Consider the following 23,130-nt stretch of genomic DNA (forward strand, 5'->3'; position numbering starts at 1 on the left):
ATCTTGACTTGAGTGGCAGTGCTATGCATGCACATGTTTATATGCAGTCTTTAGATCTGTGCATACATCTGTGCTTAGAAAAGACTAGAGGACTATAAATCAAGATGGTAATAGTGTTTATCTTTGGAGAGGAAAATCATGAGTAATTTTTTTTAGTGGAATAAAATGTTTTACAATAATTATCTTTACAATTTACTAAACTACAAATTTATGCACTTTTCCTTATTTTATAGCTTCAATAAAGAATTTTGCTTTTTTGTAAAAGGCATCTGCTCAATATCTTTATACAACTCAAAATAGTCTTTCAATAATTTTAAATTAATTTTAGATAATATAATATGGCTAAGATTTACTTCAAAATATTAAGGAGACAAAAGCAGGGTATAGAGCAAACATGAATTAATAAGCTAACTTAAAACTGAATGATACACCACTTGGGGGTTTGTTAAGCAATTCTATATAGCACTTTTTATATTTGAATTTTTCTGTAATCTTTTTTTTTTTTTTTTTTTTTTGAGACGGAGTTTCGCTCTTGTTACCCAGGCTGGAGTGCAATGGCACGATCTCGGCTCACCGCAACCTCCGCCTCCTGGGTTCAGGCAATTCTCCTGCCTCAGCCTCCTTGTAATCTTTTTTTAAAAAAACCATACATATTCCTAAAGCACACATGTAAGGACTGATTTCATCATACTTAGCAAAGTATTAATATATCCTTTTGATTTGGAGAAAATTCAAATTGGTCATTAGTTAATTTTATACAGTAACACTGAAAAATGAATGATATTTAATCATTGTCACTTACTGAGAAGCAAGAAGGAGTAAGCCCAATGGAGTCTACTATCATATCTACTAAGTGTAGGGAAGGTTTTAAGTATTTTCTACATACTTTTCTTCTGTCAATGGAAAAACACCACCAGTCTGAAATGGACAGAAGAAAATTTTCCCACCTGTTCCACTCTCATCAGAACAGCTTGGTGCCAGTGACCTCCACACTGTTAGCTGGTTCCCACACTGCTTGAAGGGCACCAGTCAGAGCTGTCAAAGGGAGTCTGCTCAGAAATCAGCATTTGTGGGAGAGCCCACTTCTCTGCTCTAGTGCAGCAACGCTGTTTCACAGCAGCAGTGAATGTAGGGGATGAAGACGACACCTTACCGGGCCTTGCTTAGGCCCTAGGGATGGGAGTAAACAGAGGCACGATATGAAAATGTAGTAGAATGGGCTTCTGCACAATCCTGGGCAATAAGGTAATATTTTAAAGTATTCCTTCATTCACTTCCTAAAGACTGAATGGCAACAAGTTAACTTTTAAACAATTAATGTATAATGTACCATAGTGTCCAAATTTAAACAGCAGGAAATTACAGGGTTGGTGGCTAGTTAAGTAGGATTTTCAACCCAAGGCTCTGCTAAGTTATTTTTACTTTCCAAACATTTGCTCTTAAGCACTATTAAACAACCAACACTAAAATATTCCAATGACTCTGGTTCTAAAATTTAAAATAAACAAATTAAGGGTGAAAATCTATTCACCTAATTGACTTCACTTGCTCCAGTACAGCCATTGTTTACGGTACATTTTTCAAAATTGATCTAAGTGATCACTAGAAGGACACGCAACCATCCTCTTTTCTCAGGTCAAGGAAGCATTTTTTGAAGCTGAAAATTGCCTAGATTGGCTGAATTCTCCTATATCATAATTTCCTTGAATGGATAACAAAAGTGGAGTTTTCAGCCGATAAGCTGCTTTATCCATGACCAATATTCACACTGTTTTAGTATAATACTAAATTCATATTCACAGTACCTTTCATATATTTCAGACCTTATGACTGACAAGCTTATGTTTAAGTAGAAGTTAACTATTTAAGAAATAAGCAGTCTTATTATTTTTTTTTTTTTTTGAGACGGAGTTTCGCTCTTGTTACCCAGGCTGGAGTGCAATGGCACGATCTCGGCTCACCGCAACCTCCGCCTCCTGGGTTCAAGCAATTCTCCTGCCTCAACCTCCTGAGTAGCTGGGATTACAGGCACGCACCATGCCCAGCTAATGTTTTTTGTATTTTTAGTAGAGATGGGGTTTCACCATGTTGACCAGGATGGTCTCGATCTCTCGACCTCGTGATCCGCCCGCCTCAGCCTCCCAAAGTGCTGGGATTACAGGCTTGAGCCACCGCGCCCGGCTAGCAGTCTTATTTTTAAGATCTACATGAAATCTTTGAGATTTCTACCAAGCACATTATGAAAGCATGGTAACAAAACACAGTATTTAGATTATTTCTCCATTGTAGAACTGTTTCAGGGCTGGCACAGTGGCTCACACCTGTGATCTCAGCACTTCGGGAGGCTGAGACAGGCGTATCACTTAAGCTCAAGAGTTCGAGACCAACCTAGGCAATGTGGCAAAACCTTGTCTCTACCAAAAATACAAAAATTAGCCGGGTGTGGTGGCATGCGCCTGTTGTCCCAGTACTTGGGAGGCTAATATGTGAGGATCACTGGAGCAATGGAAGTCGAGGGTGCAATGAGCCTCACTGCACTGCAGACTGGGTGACAGAGCAAGACCCTGTTTCAAGGAACAAACAACAATAAACCCCACCTGTTTCTATGCCAATGTGGGCAGATCCTTAATCTTAACCTTCAATCTTAATCTCAACCTTCAATCTTTAGCCTTTAGAGAGGTTTTCACGAAGTGCTATTGGATAGATTAATTTTATAAAAAAAGAGGTTTTCAATAAAAGACACACAAGGACCACCTGTGGAGTGTCTAAATATACCTCTGGAATTAGAATTTGGAGGATGGGAACATATGTATTTTTAGGAATTCCTTCTGTGGGTCTACTAAGTACAGTCTTTTAAAAACCCTACTATAAAGTAACATGAAGAACTAGACATTTACAATAACATCTCTCTCTCCATCAAGAGATAAATAGAGATCAAATGTTGGTTAGGAAAACAAAGTTTCTTTTCAACAAACATGAAATTAATGATTGTATTTTTTTTTTAAAGCTAAAGGTCTCCTCAAAAATTATTCCTTGACCATCATGAGGGCTCACCCTCTTGGAAGAACAGGTAATAACTATTAGTTTTACAGACAATTAGGTTTACACCAATCACATTTCTTCTCAAGACTCAAGAATACGTTTTTGTACCTTACACCTGGTGAAGTATATGTAAGAAAAGAACTTCTCCCCAAGCCTTAAACAGAAACCATTAAGGACAACCTAACCACTTTTCTTTCAAGTCAACAGTTTTTATACTTGTGGCAATTCACTACCTAGATTAGCATTCTGCCCCTAAAATATCCTCATTGTACACACAAAAAAATCAAATCAACAATCTGTAAGAAAGGTTTAAAAAATGTACTTGAGGGTTTTCTGTCTTGTCTTTAAAACCACTAAGAATCCAGCTAGTAGAAAAGTTTAGGACTGATAACAAAAATATCTCAGTGTCAGGACTGCCACTTCAGATGGAGACTCCATATGCAATAGTATCACAGTATAGAGCTATCTTTTCCATTTTCATATTGTACCAACATGTAACCAGCTATGGGTACCAGAAACTTTTAAGTTTCAAATTTTACTCTTACCAATTTTATACTCTTAGCAGGATGAAATGTCACATAAGATTGCATGCTAGGATTGTCACTGACCTAGGAACAAAGTCACTAGAGTCTAACCCAAATTCTGTCATTAGCCAGTTACATACACAATCTTGGGCAAGTCAGGAACTTCTTCAACCTCAGACTGCTTCTGAAATTAAGAAGGTACACAAGATGACTGTGGTTCCTTCTGGCTCTGGCATTTTCTAACTCTAAGATCCATACTTGCCCTCTAGGAATTTTCAAAAACCTCTTTAGTTTCAGTTTAAAAAGAAAAAACAAAGTACCCTTACTGTTATTTCTCAAGCTAGCCAGAACGTTTAAGATGCCAAGATTTGTATACCTAAAAAAATGACTAACAATTTCACTTTCAATGCTAAAAGTGGGAAGCCCATGTTGCTCCCACAGAGTTAATTAAAGATAAAACACTTGGATGAACTGGATAACTACGGAGACATCAATGCAAAAAAGACAAAGTTCAATTTTTATATAAATTGTTCTTAAACTTCTCTTGCCTGTGACAAAAGAATACAGTACTGCCTAAAATGTATGAAATTCAACAGTGCTTACTACAAAAGTTCTACCACTCAGTCCAGATTACGTGAGCACATGACAAGTAAAAGTATGTCTTACCTTTAGTCCATTCTGTGGGTTCATTAGAAAATTTCTCCCTATGTCATCAAACATAATGGTGTTTTTCTTGCTGTAAAACTCCGAAAACTTTCCCCATATAACACCAAGAGGCTTTACCTTAGAATAAAAGTTTAGATTTAACTCAAATTTTATCAATATTTCATCCTGTCTTAAAAGCAGAGACACTGCACACTGCCCTGCAGAACAATGCCAAAGCGTTCCTTTCCTCCTGTAAGACAGGTGTGAAGTAATCATTAAATGCAACCCACTTTAGAGCACAATGCATTTTGCAATGTTCAAACTTCTGAAAGGTTTGTTCATGTCCAACTGAATTAAATCCATTAAACCCACTATAAAACTTTCCATAATTTTAACTTAAATATTTTGGGCAAAAGTAAATAATTATTTAAATTTAAAAAGTCCAAAGGAATTGTTTAGATGGCTGCTATGCAGTCACATGACTTCCTTGGTTAACACATCCCTCTCAAAACTTGGGAGTCACAAGGAGTCTGCTTTCAAAACTAGAACACCCTAGTGAAAGAAAATGTATTTGGCTCCTTCAATTGATAATTTAAATATTTTACACAGGAAAAATTCGTTTTGTCTTTAACTCAGTGACACAGGTGCATAATTTCTAGGGAATTTGCTTGCTTAACTTTGGAAGTACTGTATTTTACAAATTCTTACTCTTATTTCTGAATTCTTAAACTGAAGCTTCAAAGAGACAATTTTTTATATAGTTGAATCTGTTGGTATCTGTGTAAAGTCTCTGTAAGACCACACAGAAAATAACACTGATTGCTTATAGGGAGAATAAGTAGCTAGGCACCGGGTAAAACATGACTTTTCATTATGTACTTTACTTTTTTTTTTTTTAAGTTATGTGAATGTATTACACATTCAGAAAATGTTCTAAATTAATTTTTAGAAAATTACTTTTGCTGAACAGAAACATTATGATATGTGAATAGAATTAATAATAAATACATACAATTAAGTGGTAATTAACAAACATTGAAAAAGGCTGTCATTTAAAAGTTTTTTCATCCTATAATTTATTTTAATTTGGAGAAAGCTTTTTCCTTCCTATTGTCTTGCCTACTACCAAAAATGTTAATGAAATATTTTAATTTACTAAAATTTTACTTTCTTGATTTTTTTTTTTTTTTTTTTTGGCTGCTGATCTTGTTCAATATTAAAACAGACCACCCCCCACACACATACAAAATGAAGACAAATATATAGGAACTAATACAATAAGCCATATTTTGGGGACTTTTAGCTAACAAAAGCCTCAAGAAATATCACAACAGAGGTAACTTTTTATGACATCCAGAATAAAAATCCTACATCCTCTTAAAAAGTGCTGTCATTTGATAATTAGGTCAAGCATCATATATGTTCCCCAAAACACAGCCTACTTTGTTATGATTTAGAAAAGTAATATTGCTAGCTACAGGAAAACTTGAAAATACATAAAAGCACAAAGAAACATTTTAAATCATCAATAATCTAGTCAGTACCAAGGATAACAACTCAATATTCTGATATATTGCCTCTAGGCATTTTTATAAACAAGAGCAGCCTCAGACAGTTGACAGGTTTTTTTGGTTAACCTAAGGGGAATCCTGAACCAAACAAAGGTTAAACACTATTTTGTAATGGCGTACAACACTGTTCTCTAAAATACTTTCACTTAAACATGTTATGAATATTTCTAAATCATTACATATCCTACTACATCAAATGACAAGCAGCGCTCCCTTATATACATAACAATAATGTATGTATCCAATTCTCTATTGCTGGATATTGAGGATTATTTTTATTCCTTTAATTTTTCACTGTTACAAACATGATGTTTAACATTTCCCTATTTTTTTTTAAGACAGTCTCGGTATTATTTTACTTCAGTATATAATAAATTACCTTTTTCCCCCCAATACATGCAGTATTTTCTTTACAGAACCAGTTCCCATGCCCGTAAATCATCCTATTTAAGGTTTTGATGGTCTTAATACTGTCTATTCTAAGATTTCCTAGCAACCTAAGTTCTCCTCAATTCCTATTAGCTTGGGTGCTTTTATTTTATTTTTACTTTATTATTATTATTATTATTGAGATGGAGTCTCGCTCTGTTGCCCAGGCTGGAGTGAAGTGGCACGATCTTGGCTCACTGCAACCTCCACCCGCAAGGTTCGAGGAATTCTCCTGCTTCAGCCTCCCTAGGAGCTGGGATTACAGTCATGCATTATCCAGCTGGGCTAGTAGTTTGGGTGCTTTCAAACAGTATGGACTGTATCTCACTCATCTCTTTATTCCCAACAGTGCCTATCTCAGGGCCTTCCAGACAGTAGGTACTTAATAATGAGTAGTTACTTGACAACTAAAATAACTTGTTAGCTCAACCCTTTTCTCTAAGTGTTGTTGCTATTTTCTAGCAACACCCCAAAGTACACACATCGTGATGCATCTGCTTTTATTACCAGTTTCATACAGGGCAGGGTGAGTGTTTTCATTTGTTTCTAGTATCTTCCTTGATAATAGTCAGTATTTTTCTCACTTACTCCACCTAGCAACATTGTGCTGTCATCAACACAGGTCAATTACCCACAATCACAAGTTCCTTTCTTGATAGTCCTGCTTCAAGATCCTTAATTTTATCATTAAAATTAAAATATTTTAACTTTAAATACATTTTCCCATTTCAAAACTCAACCACTTTGTTATTCACTCAGATTAACCTCTACAATCTTTAATTTACTCCATCAGCATAAACATAAAAAGTATACTGGAAAATAATCATGTCATTAAATAAAAGTAAAATGACTTCTTACATCTATTAATCCTCTCCTTGGAGTATGCACTGTTATCATAGCAGCACTATCCAACATGAAGGTAATCTTATAATTTGCATTTGTGCTTACTCCCAGCTCCTATAAACACAAATATTCATGAGGTTAAAACAAAATAATGTGGAAAATTTCAGATTTTCTGAATATTCTAGCTGCAATTTCTTGTAATGCCAACTTTCTACACCACTGGCCACTACATCTTGCTAACCAACTAGCAACTATTTTAGTTTCACTTAGCTAAGTCAATAAATTTTCCAAGGAAAATAAACTAGAAACAGCTTGCTTCCTAAATTACCATTTTAGGAGAACACTGCCTCTTTAGTTATTACACACATCAGAGCAAAAGAAGGAAAACAAAGTATTACTGTAAAATGAGGAAGAATGTGAGGGAGGGAACAAGCTTAGTTATACTTTTTCTTATAAAAGACTTAGGGATTCAGTAAAATCCACTTATTAAACACACTTTAAACACACCTCTACTCCCAGTAATGGCATTTATCTATCTACTAAATGCCCTCCAATAAGAATAAAATTATTTCAGTTCTAGAACTTTTAACAAGACAAATGCAGTTTCAAATATTTTTAAATGGATTGCTTTCTAACACTTACTTTCATTTTAGCTTCAATCCACTTCATATTTGTTGCAGCTAAAACACGAGGAATGATAATACAATACACATGAAAAGCTTGAATTTCTTTTAAAAAACTCTGTATAAATAAGTTTTCTAAGCAAAACTAAAAGTTTAAATGCATCACAATTAACAGTCCCTAGCATATTTACAATAATTTTCTTTTAAATATTGATAGAAGTTAACTTATTTCAGTGTCTTCAAGACAGAATAAATTTTAAGCAACTCTTTATGAGATACAGGTAACCCATGCTCAAAACAACTCTGAACCTAGGAAATTTATAAATCAAGACCTAAACTCCATTTTTAAACCAGCCCTGACATTCTATCAATTCCAAACTTAAACTTGAGTGCCTGGATCACTTTTTTCCATGTTCCTATTTCCAGGCAATGTGCAGGTATACATAGTGTCAATATAAGTATATTGGTATGTGTCAAAAGTTTATGTTGAAAACCGGCTACTTAGGTTCAATAAAAATCTGCATTTTGTCAGTCTCAGTAAATTGAAGCTCACTGAATCTAGTAGCTTGTAAGGAGAAATCTGAGACAAATTCATAAAGTATATCAGCATCATGTAGCTGCTGAGACATTAACCAGCTTCATGATTATTGATACTAAAACTAAATCCTCATCTTTATGTGCTCTTCTGGTTTACTGCACTAAATTATACAGGTGTAACCAAGTAAAATGCTTAAAAGGAGGAAAAGCAATTTAGTTATTTGAAGTGTCTGTGTATATAATTTTCAAAAGCAAAAGAGGAACGTGAATTCTCACAATAATAAATCTTTAGTATGCACATATACAAAAAACAGAAAAATCACCTTACATACAAAACTGGTCAGTTGAGCTAAAATTTTAAATACTGTTGTATCTCTGATGAAAACAATAATAAGACAGAAAAAAAAATTTAATTCAGTACTTGTTTTGTATCTGTAATTATCAGATTAAAAACAAAAAGACTCACAAAACGGCTAATAAGTTTCAAATTACTAAGTAACTATGTCAGACATGTTACTAGTTGCTATATTGATACTTCTATTCTTAAAACCTGTAATATATTTAGTTATCTTAATTTCTCAGATGAGAAAACTAAGGCTCAGAGACATTAAGTGACCTACCCAGTGTCACATAGTAAGAACAGAGCCAGAATTAAAATCCTATTCTATTTAGTTCCAAAGTGAAGTATGCTTTTTAATGAACTACCACAAAATATCACAGTTGGTAAAAATAACTTAAATATATGATTGTAAAAGTTCTCTAATTTTATAAGTCGTTTAATAACATTTAGAGGATAAACTTTTTTCTCAAATATCATCTTAGATGTCAAAGTTGCTAAATAAAAATTTGTTACCAGCAAGCTTTCTTCACCTTATCTTACTAAACCAGAAAACTGTTATCATATTTTGACTATAATTTTAATCCTAACAGCTATGAACTCACATGGAACTCACATATCACAAATAATGGAAGTACTCTGATTACAAGGAAAAATATAAAATGAATTTACAGACTATAACATCAAAGACCTAGTACAATTAAATGTAGCACATTTACTTGATGGGACTTCATTTAATTCAGTCAGGATAACTCTTCTCTGCTTATGACATTGCCAAATGGTGACTTTAATTTAATTTCTGGGGAGGAGGGATGTAAATCAATGCATTGCTTCATTTTTCAAGAAAATCTTGCTACCAAAAAATGTTAATTGAACTGAAGAGTGTGCTTAGTATTACAGTAGATTTAATTCTTGAAGCAAACTCAGTAACTTATCACAGACCTGTACATTCCTGAAATGGTCCACAGACCACAATTTGAATGTCATTGCTTTACTCCATATATTATTATTTCCTTAAGTAATTCAAGTTGCCTTCATTTCTAGAGAACTATTTCACTGTGATTTATTTTTAAACACCTTTCTCCAAGTATTTTAAAACTGGAGTCAGGAAAAAAGGAGAAAACAAAAATATTCCAAAGCATCAAGAATTCCACAGCAAAGATCAGAAGGAAAGCCTGGGCACGTTGGCTCATGCATGTAATGCCAGCACTTTGGGAAGCCAAGGCAGGAGGATCACTTGAGCCCAGGAGTTCAAGACCAGCCTGAGCAACACAGCAAGACCCTAAAGTTATGTTCCTAGTTTAAAAAACAAAAAGAATCAGAAGGAAAAACTTCTAATCAAGGTGAAGTCATTGGGAAAATGAGCCATTTTTATTCTTATACTACAATGTACTCATGTCCTATACTTAAATTAACTATCTCACTGGTATTTGGCAAATATATGTTTAAGTTTATATTGTGACACATGCTTCATTTTAGAAATCTGCTAAAAAATGAAAACTATTTCATATTTAAACACAGTTCATTTTAAGTCATTTTATACAGCACAATAATATAAGGAACAACTTTATTTCCACAGGAATCTAAACAAAAAAAAATACAGCTTACACCAAATAACAATGTCATAATCTTCATAAGCAGATGTTAGAAATTCATGAAGATATGGCCGCATTAATTCTACCCCAGTCTCTGCACAAGACCTGTGGTCTAAAAGAAAATTGACCATAAATAATTATTAGTTTACTATAATGAACAAGTATCTAATACCAATTATTATAAAATGTAATATATTATGAAATGCAATATAAACCATTTCATTGCAAAATGCTTTAGAATGAATTACACTGGCTGACAAAAAGATGTCTTTCAAAATATACAATTTAAAATCCTTAAGATCCAATTTTAGTTGATCAACTTTGTTCAATTTGCAAAAAGCAATACTGAAAATTCAGGCTTAAGTAGTAAACTGTAAATTTTTTTCTCACCTAGTCTCTGAAGTTTAGATGTTATTTTATAATAATGCAAAACAAACTATGTCCACTTATACTCACCTTTAGTCATCTAACTTGCAGATATAATCACATTTCTTCAAAATGATAGGGCCAATTAATTAACTAAAATTTTAAAAACTGTACATTAACTTATATTTTAGGTTTAGGATTAGAAATAAATTCCAATACCACCAGTTAACTATTTCTTGCCAACATCGGACATAAAAGGAACATCTTTCTTTTTCAATGAAAATAAAACATTTTTTTTCCCTTGAGACAGGGTCTCCCTCTGTCACCCAGGCTGGAGTGCAGTGGCATGGCATGATCATAGCTCACTGAAGCCTTAATCTGTGCTCAAGTGATCCTCCCACCTCAGCCTCCTAAAGTTGCTGAGACTAGGTGCATACCACCACATCTGGCTAATACTTTTAGTTTTTTGTAGAGATGAGGTCTTGCTATGTTGCCCAGATTGATTTCCAGCTCCTGAGTTCAAGTGATCTTCCTACCTCAGCCTTCCAAAGTGCTGAGATACAGATGTGAGCCACCACACTTGGCCTACATAAGAAATTTTAAATTAAAGAATCTGCCTGAATATAATTAAACAAGAAACCAAGGATTAAAATATCAAAAATGATTTTATTATTCCTCATAAAAAATTAATTATAATCAACAGGGAATAACACGGTTAAATGATGATGCATCCATAAACTAGAATATTGTCTAGCCTAATATACGTATAATTTATTATGAAATGCATATATTTTATAATAAATAATATTTCACTAAGAATATATTCAATCTGCTATTAAAAGAATAAGAGGAGATACAAGCAATCTAGAAGATACATATCAAATTATTAAGAGTGGTCATCTTTGGGTATCAGGATTAGAGATGACTTTTTTTGCTTATCTGCACTTTCTACTATGAGTGATTTACTTTTGTAATAAAAGTTTTCAAGTATTTAAGGAGAACCATGAGTTGCTAAGAAAAAAAAAGAAAAAAAAAGTTGTTGTGGGTAACAGAAGATGAAAAGCGTTATTAACTGACTTACCAAATAGTGTATAATCAACATCTAATACCAAAAGCTTTTTCCCTTCCCTGGGAGGATTCAAAATTTCCACTTTGTACTCTTTGACTCTGCGAGAAATTTTCAGTAGGTTTTCTTCTCTAAAGGAAAAAATAGATGAAATATTCACTTTTTCTCACATGACAACCGATTACTTCTAAAGCGAAAAGCACTTACCTATTTTCTACTTCAACTACTTCATCTTCAATATCAAAGTCATTAACAACATCATCATTGTCAGGGGGTGGGCCTAAGACGTCTTCCTATTAAGATGGAAAAAGTTTTGTTTTACCACATTATCCCTAACATAACAAATACATGCATAGCACAAAAATCAAATGAGAGATACAATTTGAGTTCCAGAGTCTTTTAAGCCCACACTGGAAAATTACCACAATTAATATTTTGTTATGTATGTCTCCCGGGCAGATTCACCATGTTAAATTTGACCATTTGCGCTACTACTATACTTACACAGTTAATTCCACATTCACAATGCAGGTTTTATTTTTTTATTGATTGCTAGACTGACAATTTTACCACAATTAAAACTATGATACAACAGTGTAGTATAAATCATATCTTCAAACGGACAAATGGTAACAAAAAGTAAACATTTACCAAGCTCTCCTCACGAGTTCCCATCATCATGATTTTAGTATTTGGTTTCAGTTTGAGAGCTCCAAGCTTAACATCATTTTCTGCAGGTTTGCCTACAATACAAGCAAATGACTGTTTCCTCAGTAAAGTTCAGGTGCTGGTTTCACTATTCCATTATACAAAACCCTAACATTAAAAGGTTCGGTACAGATGTCACAGCAATTTTTGTTGTTTCTGTTTTTCCTACATTAACAAATTGTGTCTACTGAATTAGTCACATGTAAGACACTGAGAAGTCAAAATTAATACAAGGGTTATTTTCTCCCCATTTCTGTCTTAGATGAACACCTTTATTCAACGACCTAAACAAAATTATTCATGTTTTATTCTGCTGTTCAAGATGAGGATTACTGTTTTCCAGGAAGAGTGCCTAAGAAAATCGTAGATTTATTATTACTGAAAACTCACTCTTCAATGATACGATAATCCAAAAACACCATAAGAAAATCCCTTTTAAACTGGATATGAAAGCTGCCTATAATTTTTAAATGTCATCTTTACTTTAGAAACAGAAAAGATAATCTGAGAAGAGTACAAGGCCCACGGTACAATTAAAACACTGTTCTAAAAGGTAGATGTCAGAAAATAAATGAGTTTCATCTGGGACTTCTGTGCCAAAGGTTTAACAAACAAATACCAACTGTCTAAACCATCAAAAGTAATCTTAATAATCATGGTATTTTTGAGTACACTTTAATATTTTTACTTTTAACACTAAAACAATTTTAAGAATATTTCTGCTAAAGAAATCTCCAAAGAGAAAGACGTATTAAACAAATAGCAAGTATAAATTATTAAACAATTATATTCAAAACAACTATTAAAATTAATAATACTAAAAATTCAATGTAAAAAATCTGAAGTGGGGCAAGAATTACCTTTAACTTTGAGTCCAAGTAACTTTTGGCGTTCTGGAAGCACTCCTGTAAGGGTCTTGAGAAACTGTTTGAGATCGAGCACAGTATCATCTTCTGAAAGTGTGGTCACTGAATACTCCTGTCCACCCCATTTTACAATGATAGGGAGAGCCATTCTTGAAACATATGAGGAAGCAGCTGTCCTTCAGAAAAAAAAAAAAAAATACCTGGAAAGGAAGACAAAAAGTGAGTAAGTTAAAATAGATACTGTACATTGAAGACAAACTTTTAAGTTTGAGCCCACTTCAGACAGAACTTTTGTCCATACAGGAATGCTACCAGAACACCAAAAGATACTAGGACTCATAAAGTTAAATTCCCCCACCCTCCTAACTTTTCGCTTAGAGTTACTACTTTCTAATACTCTCTCACCGTTCAACTGGAAATGTGCAATTATGAGCTATCCATTCCTCCTGCTGTATTTGGTCAAGTTTATGCTACAGGCAAGTTCTTCCATGACAGACTATCCACATTCATTTAACATTTGAAAGGTAGTGTGGTGTAGTTAAGAACACAGACTGCAGAGCCAGGTGACCTGGGTTCAGATCCCAGCTCTCTTCCACTTAGTTATCGGACTTTGAGAAGATACTTGACTCTCAGTGCCTAGGTTTCCTCATCTGTAAAACAGGGATGATGATACTACCTACTTCTTAGGGCTCTTATGAGGATTAAATTAGTTAACATTTGGGTGACACCTAGTAAACGCTACATAAATTAAGTGTTGGTTAAATAAAAACCTTTTCAAACTGAAAATTTACTATGTTTCAGCACTGTGCCAAGTAAATAGTAAACAGCCACTGTTTCATATTTTATGAACTGAAATTACACAATCTTATTAGAGAAATTTGATGTTTCCCCTCTTTTACAATTAAGGAAAACAGGAGTTTTGAGAGGTTATATAATCTCCACATAGCTAGTTAGAAAACGGGTCTTCCTACTAAATCTTGTGTTTCTTGCCCTACACAACTGCCTGTCTTCACTGAACATACAAGAGTTAAGGTATCAAAGATCAGTATATTAGTTTGTTTTCACACTGCTGATAAAGACATACCTGAGACTGGGAAGAAAAAGAGGTTTAATTGGACATTACAGTTCCGTAATGGCTGCAGAAGCCTCAGAATCATGGCAGAAGGTGAAAGGCACTTCTTACATATAGCAGTGGCAAGAGAGAATGAGGAAGAAGCAAAAGCGGAAACCCCTGATAAACCCATCAGATCTCATGAGAGTTACTATCACACGAATAGCATGGGAAGACCGGCCCCCATGATTCAATTACCTCCCCCTGGGTCCCTCTCACAACATGTGGGAATTATGGGAGATATAATTCAGGTTGAGATTTTGGTGGGCACACAGCCAAACCATATCATTCCACCCCTGGCCCCTTCAAATCTCATGTCCTAACATTTCAAAACTAATCGTGCCTTCCCAACAGTCCCCCAAAATCTTAACTCATTTCAGCAATAATCCAAAAGTCCATAATCCAAAGTCTTATCTGAGACAAGGCAAGTCCCTTCCACCTATGGGCCTGTAAAATCAAAAGCAAGCCAGTTACTTCCTAGATACAATGGGGATGCAGGTATTTGGTAAATACAGCTGTTCCAAATGAGAGAAATTGGCCAAAACAAGAGTTACAGGGCCCATGCAAGTCTGAAATCCAGAGGGGCAGTCAAATTTTAAAGCTCCAAAGTGATCTCCTTTGACTCCAAGTCTTATATCCAGGTGACACTGATGCAAGAGGTGGGTTCCTATGGTCTTGGGCAGCTCCGCCCCTGTGGTTTTGCAAGATACAGCCTCCCTCCCAGCTGCTTTTATGGGCTGGCATTGACTGCCTGCAGTTTTACCAGGCGCACGGCACAAGGTGCCAGTGGATCTGCCATTCTGGGGTCTGGAGGATGGGGTGGCCCTCTTCTCACAGCTCCACTAGGCAGTGCCCCAGTAGGGACTCTGCGTAGGGGCTCCAACCCCACATTTCCCTTCCACACTGCCCTAGCAGAGGTTCTCTATGAGGGCCCTGCCTCTGCAGCCAACTTTTGCCAAGGCGTCCAGGTGTTTCCATACATCTTCTGAAATCTAGGCCCAGGTTCCCAAACCTCGATTCTTGACTTCTGTGTACCCGTGGCTCAATAGCAAGGCTGTGTACCCATGGAAGCTACCAAGGCTTGAGGCTTCCACCCTCTGAAGTGACAGCCGAAGCTGTGAGATGTTGGCCCCTTTCAGCCACGGCTGGAGCTGCTGGGACACAGAGCACCAAGTCCCTATGCTGCACACAGCATGGGGACCCTCGACTCAGCTCACAAAACCATTGTTTCCTTCGCCTCCAGGCCTATGATGAGAGGGGCTGCCATGAAGATCTCTGACATGGCCTGGAGACATTTTCCCAATACTCTTGGGGATTAACATTAGGCTCCTTGCTACTTATGCATATTTCTGCAGCCAGCTTGAGTTTCTCCCCAGAAAATGTTTTTTTTTTTTTTCCTATCACATAGTCAAGGCAGCAAATTTTCCAAACTTCTATGCTCTGCTTCCCTTATAAAACCAAATGCCTTTAACAGTACTCAAATCACCTCTTGAATGCCTTGCTGCTTAGAAATTTCTTCCACCAGATACCCTAAATCACCTTTCTCAAGTTCAAAGTTCCACAAATCTTTAGGGCAGGGGCAGAATGTTACCAGTACCTTTGCTAAAACATAACAAGAGTCATCTTTACTCCAATTGTCAACAAGTTCCTCATCTCCATCTGAGACCACTGCAGCCTGGACCTTACTGTCCATATCGCTTTCAGAATTTTGGGCAAAAACCATTCAACAAGCCTCTAGGAAGTTCTAAACTTTCCCACATTTTCCTGTCTTCTTCTAAGCCCTCCAAACTGTTCCAACCTCTGCCTGTTGCCCAGTTCCAAAGCTGCTTCCACATTTTTGGGTATCTTTTCAGCAATGCCCCATTCTACTGGTACCAATTTACTGTATTAATCTGTTTTCATGCTGCTGATAAAGACATACCTGAGACTGAGAAGAAAAAGAGATTTAATTGGACTTAAAGTTCCACAGTGGCTAGGGAGGCCTCAGAATCATGGTGGAAGGTGAAAGGCACTTCTTACATGGCAGTGGCAAGAGAGAATGAGGAAGAAGCAAAAGCAGAAACACCTGATAAACCCACCAGATATCATGAGAGTTATTCACTATTACAAGAATAGCTCTGGGAAGACTAGATTTCATGATTCAATTACCTCCCCCTGGGTCCCGCCCACAAGTGGGAATTCTGGGAGATACAATTGAAGTTGAGATTTTGGTGGAGACACAGCCAAACCATATCAATCTCAGTAAATACAAAACCCACGGGTACACATCTAAGCACACAAGATTATACAGTGGCTGCCACTCACATAAATAACGAAACATATGTCTCTTCCTGCATAAGTTTTCTACTTTTCATAAACTCATTACTCCCACAGGTGAAACAACCGAATTTTCTAATCTCAAAGTATTGGTATTTCCAATGCTTTCACTTATTTGATGAAACATCTGACTGCACCCTTCATGCAATTATTAGGACCAACTGTAAGAAATAAGGCAAATTTTTAATCTCAACATCCAAAAATAATTTGGAAACAGTGTCTCATACTAACAGACCAATTAGGAGAGCACCATAAATTCATATTTATATTTACTCATATGAATACAAATATGCAATATAAATGTATATTTACTCTAATGTTTACAACCTGTTCTACTGAAAATGTATAGCCAGTGTGTGAATTTAGGGTAATGTATTCCATTTTAGACAGAACTATAACAAATGCTATAATCCTCAATAAAAACACAAGTGGACCTTTTGAGTTAAACTGAAATACAGTTTAACTATTTTCTGTAAGATGTAAGAATAAAAACGATTCCTAAAAGAGCTAGAAAGGCAACCAGAACTAATATCCCATATATTGTGATAAGTAGTAGTGCAGAGTTTGGAGTGAGATCATCTGAGTTCCAGGTGACCCTGAACAAGTCATTGCTCTTCTTGACCAGTGGTTTTCAAAGTGTGGTCCCTGGACCAATCAACGGCATTTACCTCACTTGGTAATTTGGTAGAAATGTAATCAGGAGTGATGAGAAGGGACCTCGGAATCTGGGTTTTAACAAGGTACATCCTCCTCACCACTGATGCATGATCAAATTTGAGAGCCAGTGCTCCAGGCTCTTTAATATTTTCATCCTTAAAAAAAAAAAAAAAAAAGTGCCAGATGGCATGGGCTCAATATGCTTAATAAAGCAGCATTTAAAAAGTTAGGAAGCACCTATCCCTCAAGTGGAAATTCCAAGTTGGCAAATGCCTTAAGAGCCAAGCAAAACAAAACAAACACCATAAAAAATGTAAATGTGTAAGTCTTAAGATTTGTTTAAAAGTTATTTAACCTTACTTTATCATTATTCAGACATTCACATCAATGAAGCGGTGTGATATAAATGCATGAGCTCTTCTGCTTTCACATTTAACCTTCTTTCTCACACAATTCTAGTATTTTGAATCATTTCAGATCCCACCAGATTTATAAACTGAAAAATGATTTGGGGTGTGGGGAGGAGTGAAGTTGGCAATCAAACCCAAACAAGCAAGCAAAGAACACATATATGGTCAACCTAGAGTCAAGAATAGCTGTTTAGGTTGGAGTTCTGTTTAACATACTGTCTTGACTTTGCCTAGCCAATCTACCTCTGGGCCTCGGTCTTCTCAACCACAAGATGAAGCTATTAATATTCACCGGACAGGCCGGGCGCGGTGGCTCACGCCTGTAATCCCAGCACTTTGGGAGGCCGAGGCGGGTGGATCACGAGGTCAAGAGATCGAGACCATCCTGGTCAACATGATGAAACCCCGTCTCTACTAAAAATACAAAACATTAGCTGGGTATGGTGGCGTGTGCCTGTAATCCCAGTTACTCAGGAGGTTGAGGCAGGAGAATTGCCTGAACCCAGGAGGCGGAGGTTGCGGTGAGCCGAGATCGCGCCATTGCACTCCAGCCTGGGTAGCAAGAGCAAAACTCCGTCTCAAAAAAAAAAAAGTATATATATATATATATGTATGTATATTCACTGGACAGTAGTGTTAAGGCATGAAGTAACACCTGTGACAGGACTTTGTAAACTATCAAGTGAAACATGGTGTTTATGATGGAATAACATGCCCAACAATTTAATTATCCTATTGAACCTTCACAATCCTGAACCAACAGCTGCTGTCCTCATTACACGAATGAAAAACCTGAAAAGAAATTCAACTTGTCCCGGACCACACACCTAAAAAGTGGCAAATAAAGAACTCTGAAGTACAGGAGTAGAAAGTACAGCACTCTGGGGACTGACGGGAGGTTAACTTTCAACAATCCCAGCGAAAGGCAACGGTGAAGCACTAAGAACTCTCCCGGCGAGAACCGCGCGCCGGCGACGACTGCGAGCTGGTGCAGCGCCCGGGGCTGCGCTCACGGACTCAGGGCGGCATCGGGAGGCAGGTGGCGACTCCAGAACCAAGAGGGCCGGGATGCCTCCAACAAGGAGGGTGAGGGGAGAGACGACAAGCCCCAGAAGACCGAGTCATGAGGTGTGGGGACGTAAAACCCACAGGGACTCCAAAAGCCCTCGGAATAGGCGAGAAGGCCGGATGGAAGGACAGCGGCCCGCTCAGCCGCGGGGCCCGAGGCCAGGGGCCTGGGCGTCGGACTAGGACAGACACCACCCCCGGCCCGCCGCAGTGCAAGCCACGCCGCGCAGGCGGCAAAATCACTGTCCCCGAGCCCCAGCGGCGTCTCCACGGGCGGCGGGCCAAAGTGCCCCGCAACGCCTCACCTGAAGTGCGGCAGAACCAGCGGCAGCGGACGCAGGAACCGGCCGCCGTGACACCGAGAGCCAGCGGAAGTGAAGGGCGGGACCGGAACCGGCTGACAAACCGGAAGTGGGTGGTCTGAAACGGAAGTATGTTGTGGACCGCGCGGCTGCTTCCTTTGAATCTCTTCGGGTGCCAATGCTTAATGGCTGCTGTAAGGGATCTCCACAAAGCCGCGAAGAAGCCAGGCCTTTCCGAGACTGCAACCGCTGTGGAGATGGCACCGATCCCTGGATGACCTCTCGCTCCTTCTGCGCCTGTGCTCGCTGTGAGCCGGGAGCGGATGGGTGCTGCGGCTTGTGACGTCTCTAGCAGCATCGGAATTGGGTGTGCTGGCTTCCCCAGGTGTATTGAAGTCGTCGTGAGGTTCAGGGCTAGGACTCGCGTGGCTGTATCGTGTTCCGAATGAAGCTTAAAAGGTGATCTTTGAGAACTCAAGATTGAGACCACCCCATGGCCCCAGTGGCTACCAACACTAATAATTTTAGAATCTGAGGAGAATCTCCCATCTAAGGGAAAACGGAAAAGGGTCAGGAAAGGGAAGGGGCAAGCTGAAGTGACTCAGAATCCAGGAAGCAAATCTCATAGGAGAGCTGCGATCGAGGTTACCATACTGTATCGAATCGTCCCAACCCTCGCATCAGCACCTCCATACCGTCTTTCCTCTGAATGCAAGGAAAGCCGGTTACACAAAGGCAGACAAAAGAATGTCAGACTTGAATGGAAATGCGGAGCAGTCCTCATCTGCTCCATACAGCGAACTTCCAGGGCGCACGACGGCGATGTAACTAATGTTTTCCTCTTGGCAGTGAGGGTAAGACAGCAAACAGCCAAGTTTTGTATCTTAGCAGTTCTTTAGTTAAGAGGCACATGCTGTTTTTTACATTCTTCTCTCCTTTTAATTTTTTTTTTTTTTTTTTTTGCTGCACTAGTAATGCATGAGTATCTGCTCATTTAAAAATCTCAAACGTTTTTTCATTGAAAAGTATGCCCTCTGCCAGGCACGGTGGCTCACACCTGTAATCCCAGCACTTTGGGAAGGCAAGGCGGGCGGATCACCTGAGGTCGGGATTTCAAGACCAACCTGACCAACATGGAGAAACACTACCTCTACTAAAAATACAAAATTAGCCAGGCGTGGTGGCGCATGCCTGTAATCCCAGCTACTCGGGAGGCTGAGTCAGGAGAATTGCTTGAACCCGGGAGGCGGAGATTGCAGTGAGTCGAGATCGTGCCATTGCACTCCAGCCTGGACAGCAAAAGTGAAACTCCGTCTAAAAAAAAAGAAAGAAAAGTATGCCCTTTTCTTCAAAGAAAAAATAGAGGGAAGGTCTTAATTTAAAAAAAAAAAAAAAAAAAAAAAAAATCATTGCCCAGACCAACATTTTCAAGCATTTTCTCAAATAGTTTTCTTGGAATAGCTGCATAGTTTTGGGTCTGACACTGAAGTTAGGTACTAATATGTGGGAGGGAAAAAGGTTCATTCCATGGAGGTAGAGAGTAAAATTGTGGTTACCAGAGGCTGGGAAGGATAGGAGGGAGAGGGAGATGAAGAGAAGTTGAAAGGAGTGAAAATACAGTTAGACGGAATAAGTTGTAGCATTCCACAGCACAAGAAGGGTGACTATAGTTATCAATTTATTATATATTTCAAAATAGAAAGTTTAGAATATTCTCAACACAAATGATAAATGTTTGAGGTGATGACTATTCAACTTACCCCAATTTAATCATTACACATATGCATATATCAAAATATCACATGAATAGGTATAATTATTATGTATTAACCAATCAATAATAAAGTAAAAGTGTTTTAAAAGAATGGGAAATCCTAAAATTACAAGAATTTATATCAGAAAATATCACACACTAGCAGTCAATTCAAAAAGACCATTAAAAGGCAAGGGACTGAACTCCAAAATGAATAATTATAATGTTTTTCAACCCAGTCTCTTATTCCTGGCTTTGTTCACCTGTCAGCTAGCTGCGTGCCACTTTATATTTTTACTATTGTCATTAAAGAAGCTTGTTTTTGTTAATTACCAAAGTCAAGTGAAACATTTCACTAATTTTGACATAACCAACACTATTCATATGGAGATTCTTGTTTTTAATGGCACAATAGCCATGTTACAAGGGGTCTGATAAGTCGGGTATTTCTAGAGTGTAGGTACTTTAATAATTGCCAAGTGTTGTACAATAGTATTTCTCAGAATTAGGGTAGCAAAATGTTTGGGATAAACAATCCCCTTAATAAATGATTTCAAGTTACCTTTTGCCCATATCTCAGTTCCTCCAAGTCCATTTCTACTTAGCTAAACATTCATGAAATTAGAAATAGTGTTAAGAAAAGACTTGGAGTAGATTTAAAGACATCATTTCACAAAAGGACCTGTAGTCTTGATAAATCTAGGAATGACAAAACGGACCCAGGAAAGGGCTCACAGCCGACTCACAGTCGCCAATAAGAAAATAACTTCTGGCTGGATGCAATGGCTTACACCTGTAATCCCAGCACTTTGGGAGGTCAAGGCAGGCAGATCACTAGAAGTCAGGAATTTGAGACCAGCCTGGTCAACATACTGAAACCCCATCTCTACTAAAAATACAAAAATTAGCTAGGCAGGGTGGCACGCACCTGTAATCCTAGCTACTCGGGAGGCTGAGGGATGAGAATCACTTGAACCTGAGAGTTGGAGGTTGCAGTGAGCCAAGATCACACCACTGCACTCCAGTCTGGGTGACAGAGCAAGACTTTGTCTCAAAAATAAAAGAACTTTTGTCTCCTGTTGCTCCCTGGAGCCTCTCTTCTAATGTGGGGAGGATAATATACTTGTCCTTCATTTATGCAGCCCTGTAGCAGCTAAAGATGCCTAGAAATTCCTCTATAGATGGTCAGTTCTAAGAGTCTGTATATATATATATATATATATATATATATATATATATATAAGCATTTTCACAGCATCAGATGATAAACTGTTAATATTACTAAGACCACATTTACTTTGGAAGACAAAAAGATATTCCTGCATGTAGGCTAGAAATCCACCACTACTCTGCTTTTATCTCCATCTGCCCCAGACTTTTTTCTCTGCTTTTCTCTCTTTGGCCATTTTCTTTCTCTAGCAAGTGTGTTCTCTTGCCTAGCTGAGATCTACTCACCTCATAAAGCTTTCCCTCTCTTTCCAGTTGGAAGACAATCCTCTTTAAAAATTTAATTTCCTCTAGAGTTTATCTCTCTCTTCTAATACCTACTCCCTTGCCTTCATCTTGCCTGCAGTACGGGAGCTGAAAATATTTAGAATTTGCCCCATATGACAGAATACAGGTTCTTAATGAAGCCTGCCCAGTTACTGCCCTTCTCTATTCAGTGTACTTTCCCTAAACTACTACTTAAAAACTCCATTTTCTTCAAACCTCAGAACTTCCAATATACATCTTTGCTCTAGGCAGATGACATTGTCCCATATTTTGGCAATTCCTCTTCAAACCTCTAAATCTACATTAGTCATCCTCACTTTTGCTTCTATTTCAGTTGAGACAGTTCCCTTCTATTTGAAGCCAACCCTTTTACTTGGTCTCTGGCTTCTTCCTTCTAAGGAAGCTTTCTATAAATCCAGGATTCCCTTCTCTTGCTCTTATATATTTAGCCTCTTTCTTCTGGCTCATTCCATCAATAATAAACGTGCCATGGTATCTTGCCATCATAGCCACCACCCTTTCCTTTCACAGATGGATATTCAGAACATTGTTTACAGTTGTCTGAACTTGACATACTCTATAATTGTGTATTTCTTAGAGCTGTTATTTGTTTAGTGACATTCTCTACCACTATATTATAAGCATATTATTCCTTGTTTACACTGCTATAAAAATGCTACCTGGGTCTGGGTAATTTATAAATAAAAGAGGTTTAATTGACTCACAGTTCCACAGGGCTAGAGAGGCCTCAGGAAACACAATCATGTCAGAAGGTGAAGGGGAAGCAAGATATGTTTTATATGGTAGCAGGAGAGAGAGAGTGTGTGTGTACAGTGGGAACTGCCACTTTTAAACCATCAGCTCTCA

The 23,130-nt window shown here is 37.6% G+C and overlaps 2 protein-coding genes across 10 annotated transcripts in view; one reads left to right on the forward strand and one right to left on the reverse strand.

Annotated features, from left to right (window-relative positions):
- Nucleotides 1-19,104, reverse strand: part of UBLCP1 (ubiquitin like domain containing CTD phosphatase 1) — a 261,529-nt gene extending 242,425 nt beyond the window's left edge. For 7 of the 9 annotated variants that reach the window (XM_074390300.1, XM_074390299.1, XM_074390298.1 and 4 more), the window contains exons 1-9: nucleotides 19,020-19,102; nucleotides 13,147-13,352; nucleotides 12,230-12,321; nucleotides 11,786-11,871; nucleotides 11,594-11,709; nucleotides 10,160-10,258; nucleotides 7,697-7,734; nucleotides 7,070-7,168; nucleotides 4,233-4,349 (exon numbers count right to left, since the gene is read on the reverse strand). In XM_074390300.1, the coding sequence (XP_074246401.1) occupies nucleotides 4,233-4,349; nucleotides 7,070-7,168; nucleotides 7,697-7,734; nucleotides 10,160-10,258; nucleotides 11,594-11,709; nucleotides 11,786-11,871; nucleotides 12,230-12,321; nucleotides 13,147-13,300 (801 nt within the window). In that variant the 5' untranslated portion in view covers nucleotides 13,301-13,352; nucleotides 19,020-19,102. Of the gene's footprint in view, nucleotides 1-2,574; nucleotides 3,751-4,232; nucleotides 4,350-7,069; nucleotides 7,169-7,696; nucleotides 7,735-10,159; nucleotides 10,259-11,593; nucleotides 11,710-11,785; nucleotides 11,872-12,229; nucleotides 12,322-13,146; nucleotides 13,353-19,019 lie in introns of those variants that run through there. The other 2 variants (XM_074390302.1, XM_074390301.1) reach the window with 2 other exon arrangements.
- Nucleotides 19,105-19,183: 79 nt separating this feature from the next.
- The window catches only part of RNF145 (ring finger protein 145), a 93,088-nt gene continuing 89,141 nt past the window's right edge, over nucleotides 19,184-23,130 (forward strand). Inside the window, 1 exon segment of the mRNA XM_074390294.1 lies at nucleotides 19,184-19,870. The gene's annotated coding sequence lies outside the window, so the exon portion shown is untranslated.

This window comes from Saimiri boliviensis, chromosome 20 (assembly GCF_048565385.1).
Source record: "Saimiri boliviensis isolate mSaiBol1 chromosome 20, mSaiBol1.pri, whole genome shotgun sequence".
Classification (NCBI taxonomy): Eukaryota; Metazoa; Chordata; class Mammalia; order Primates; family Cebidae; genus Saimiri; species Saimiri boliviensis.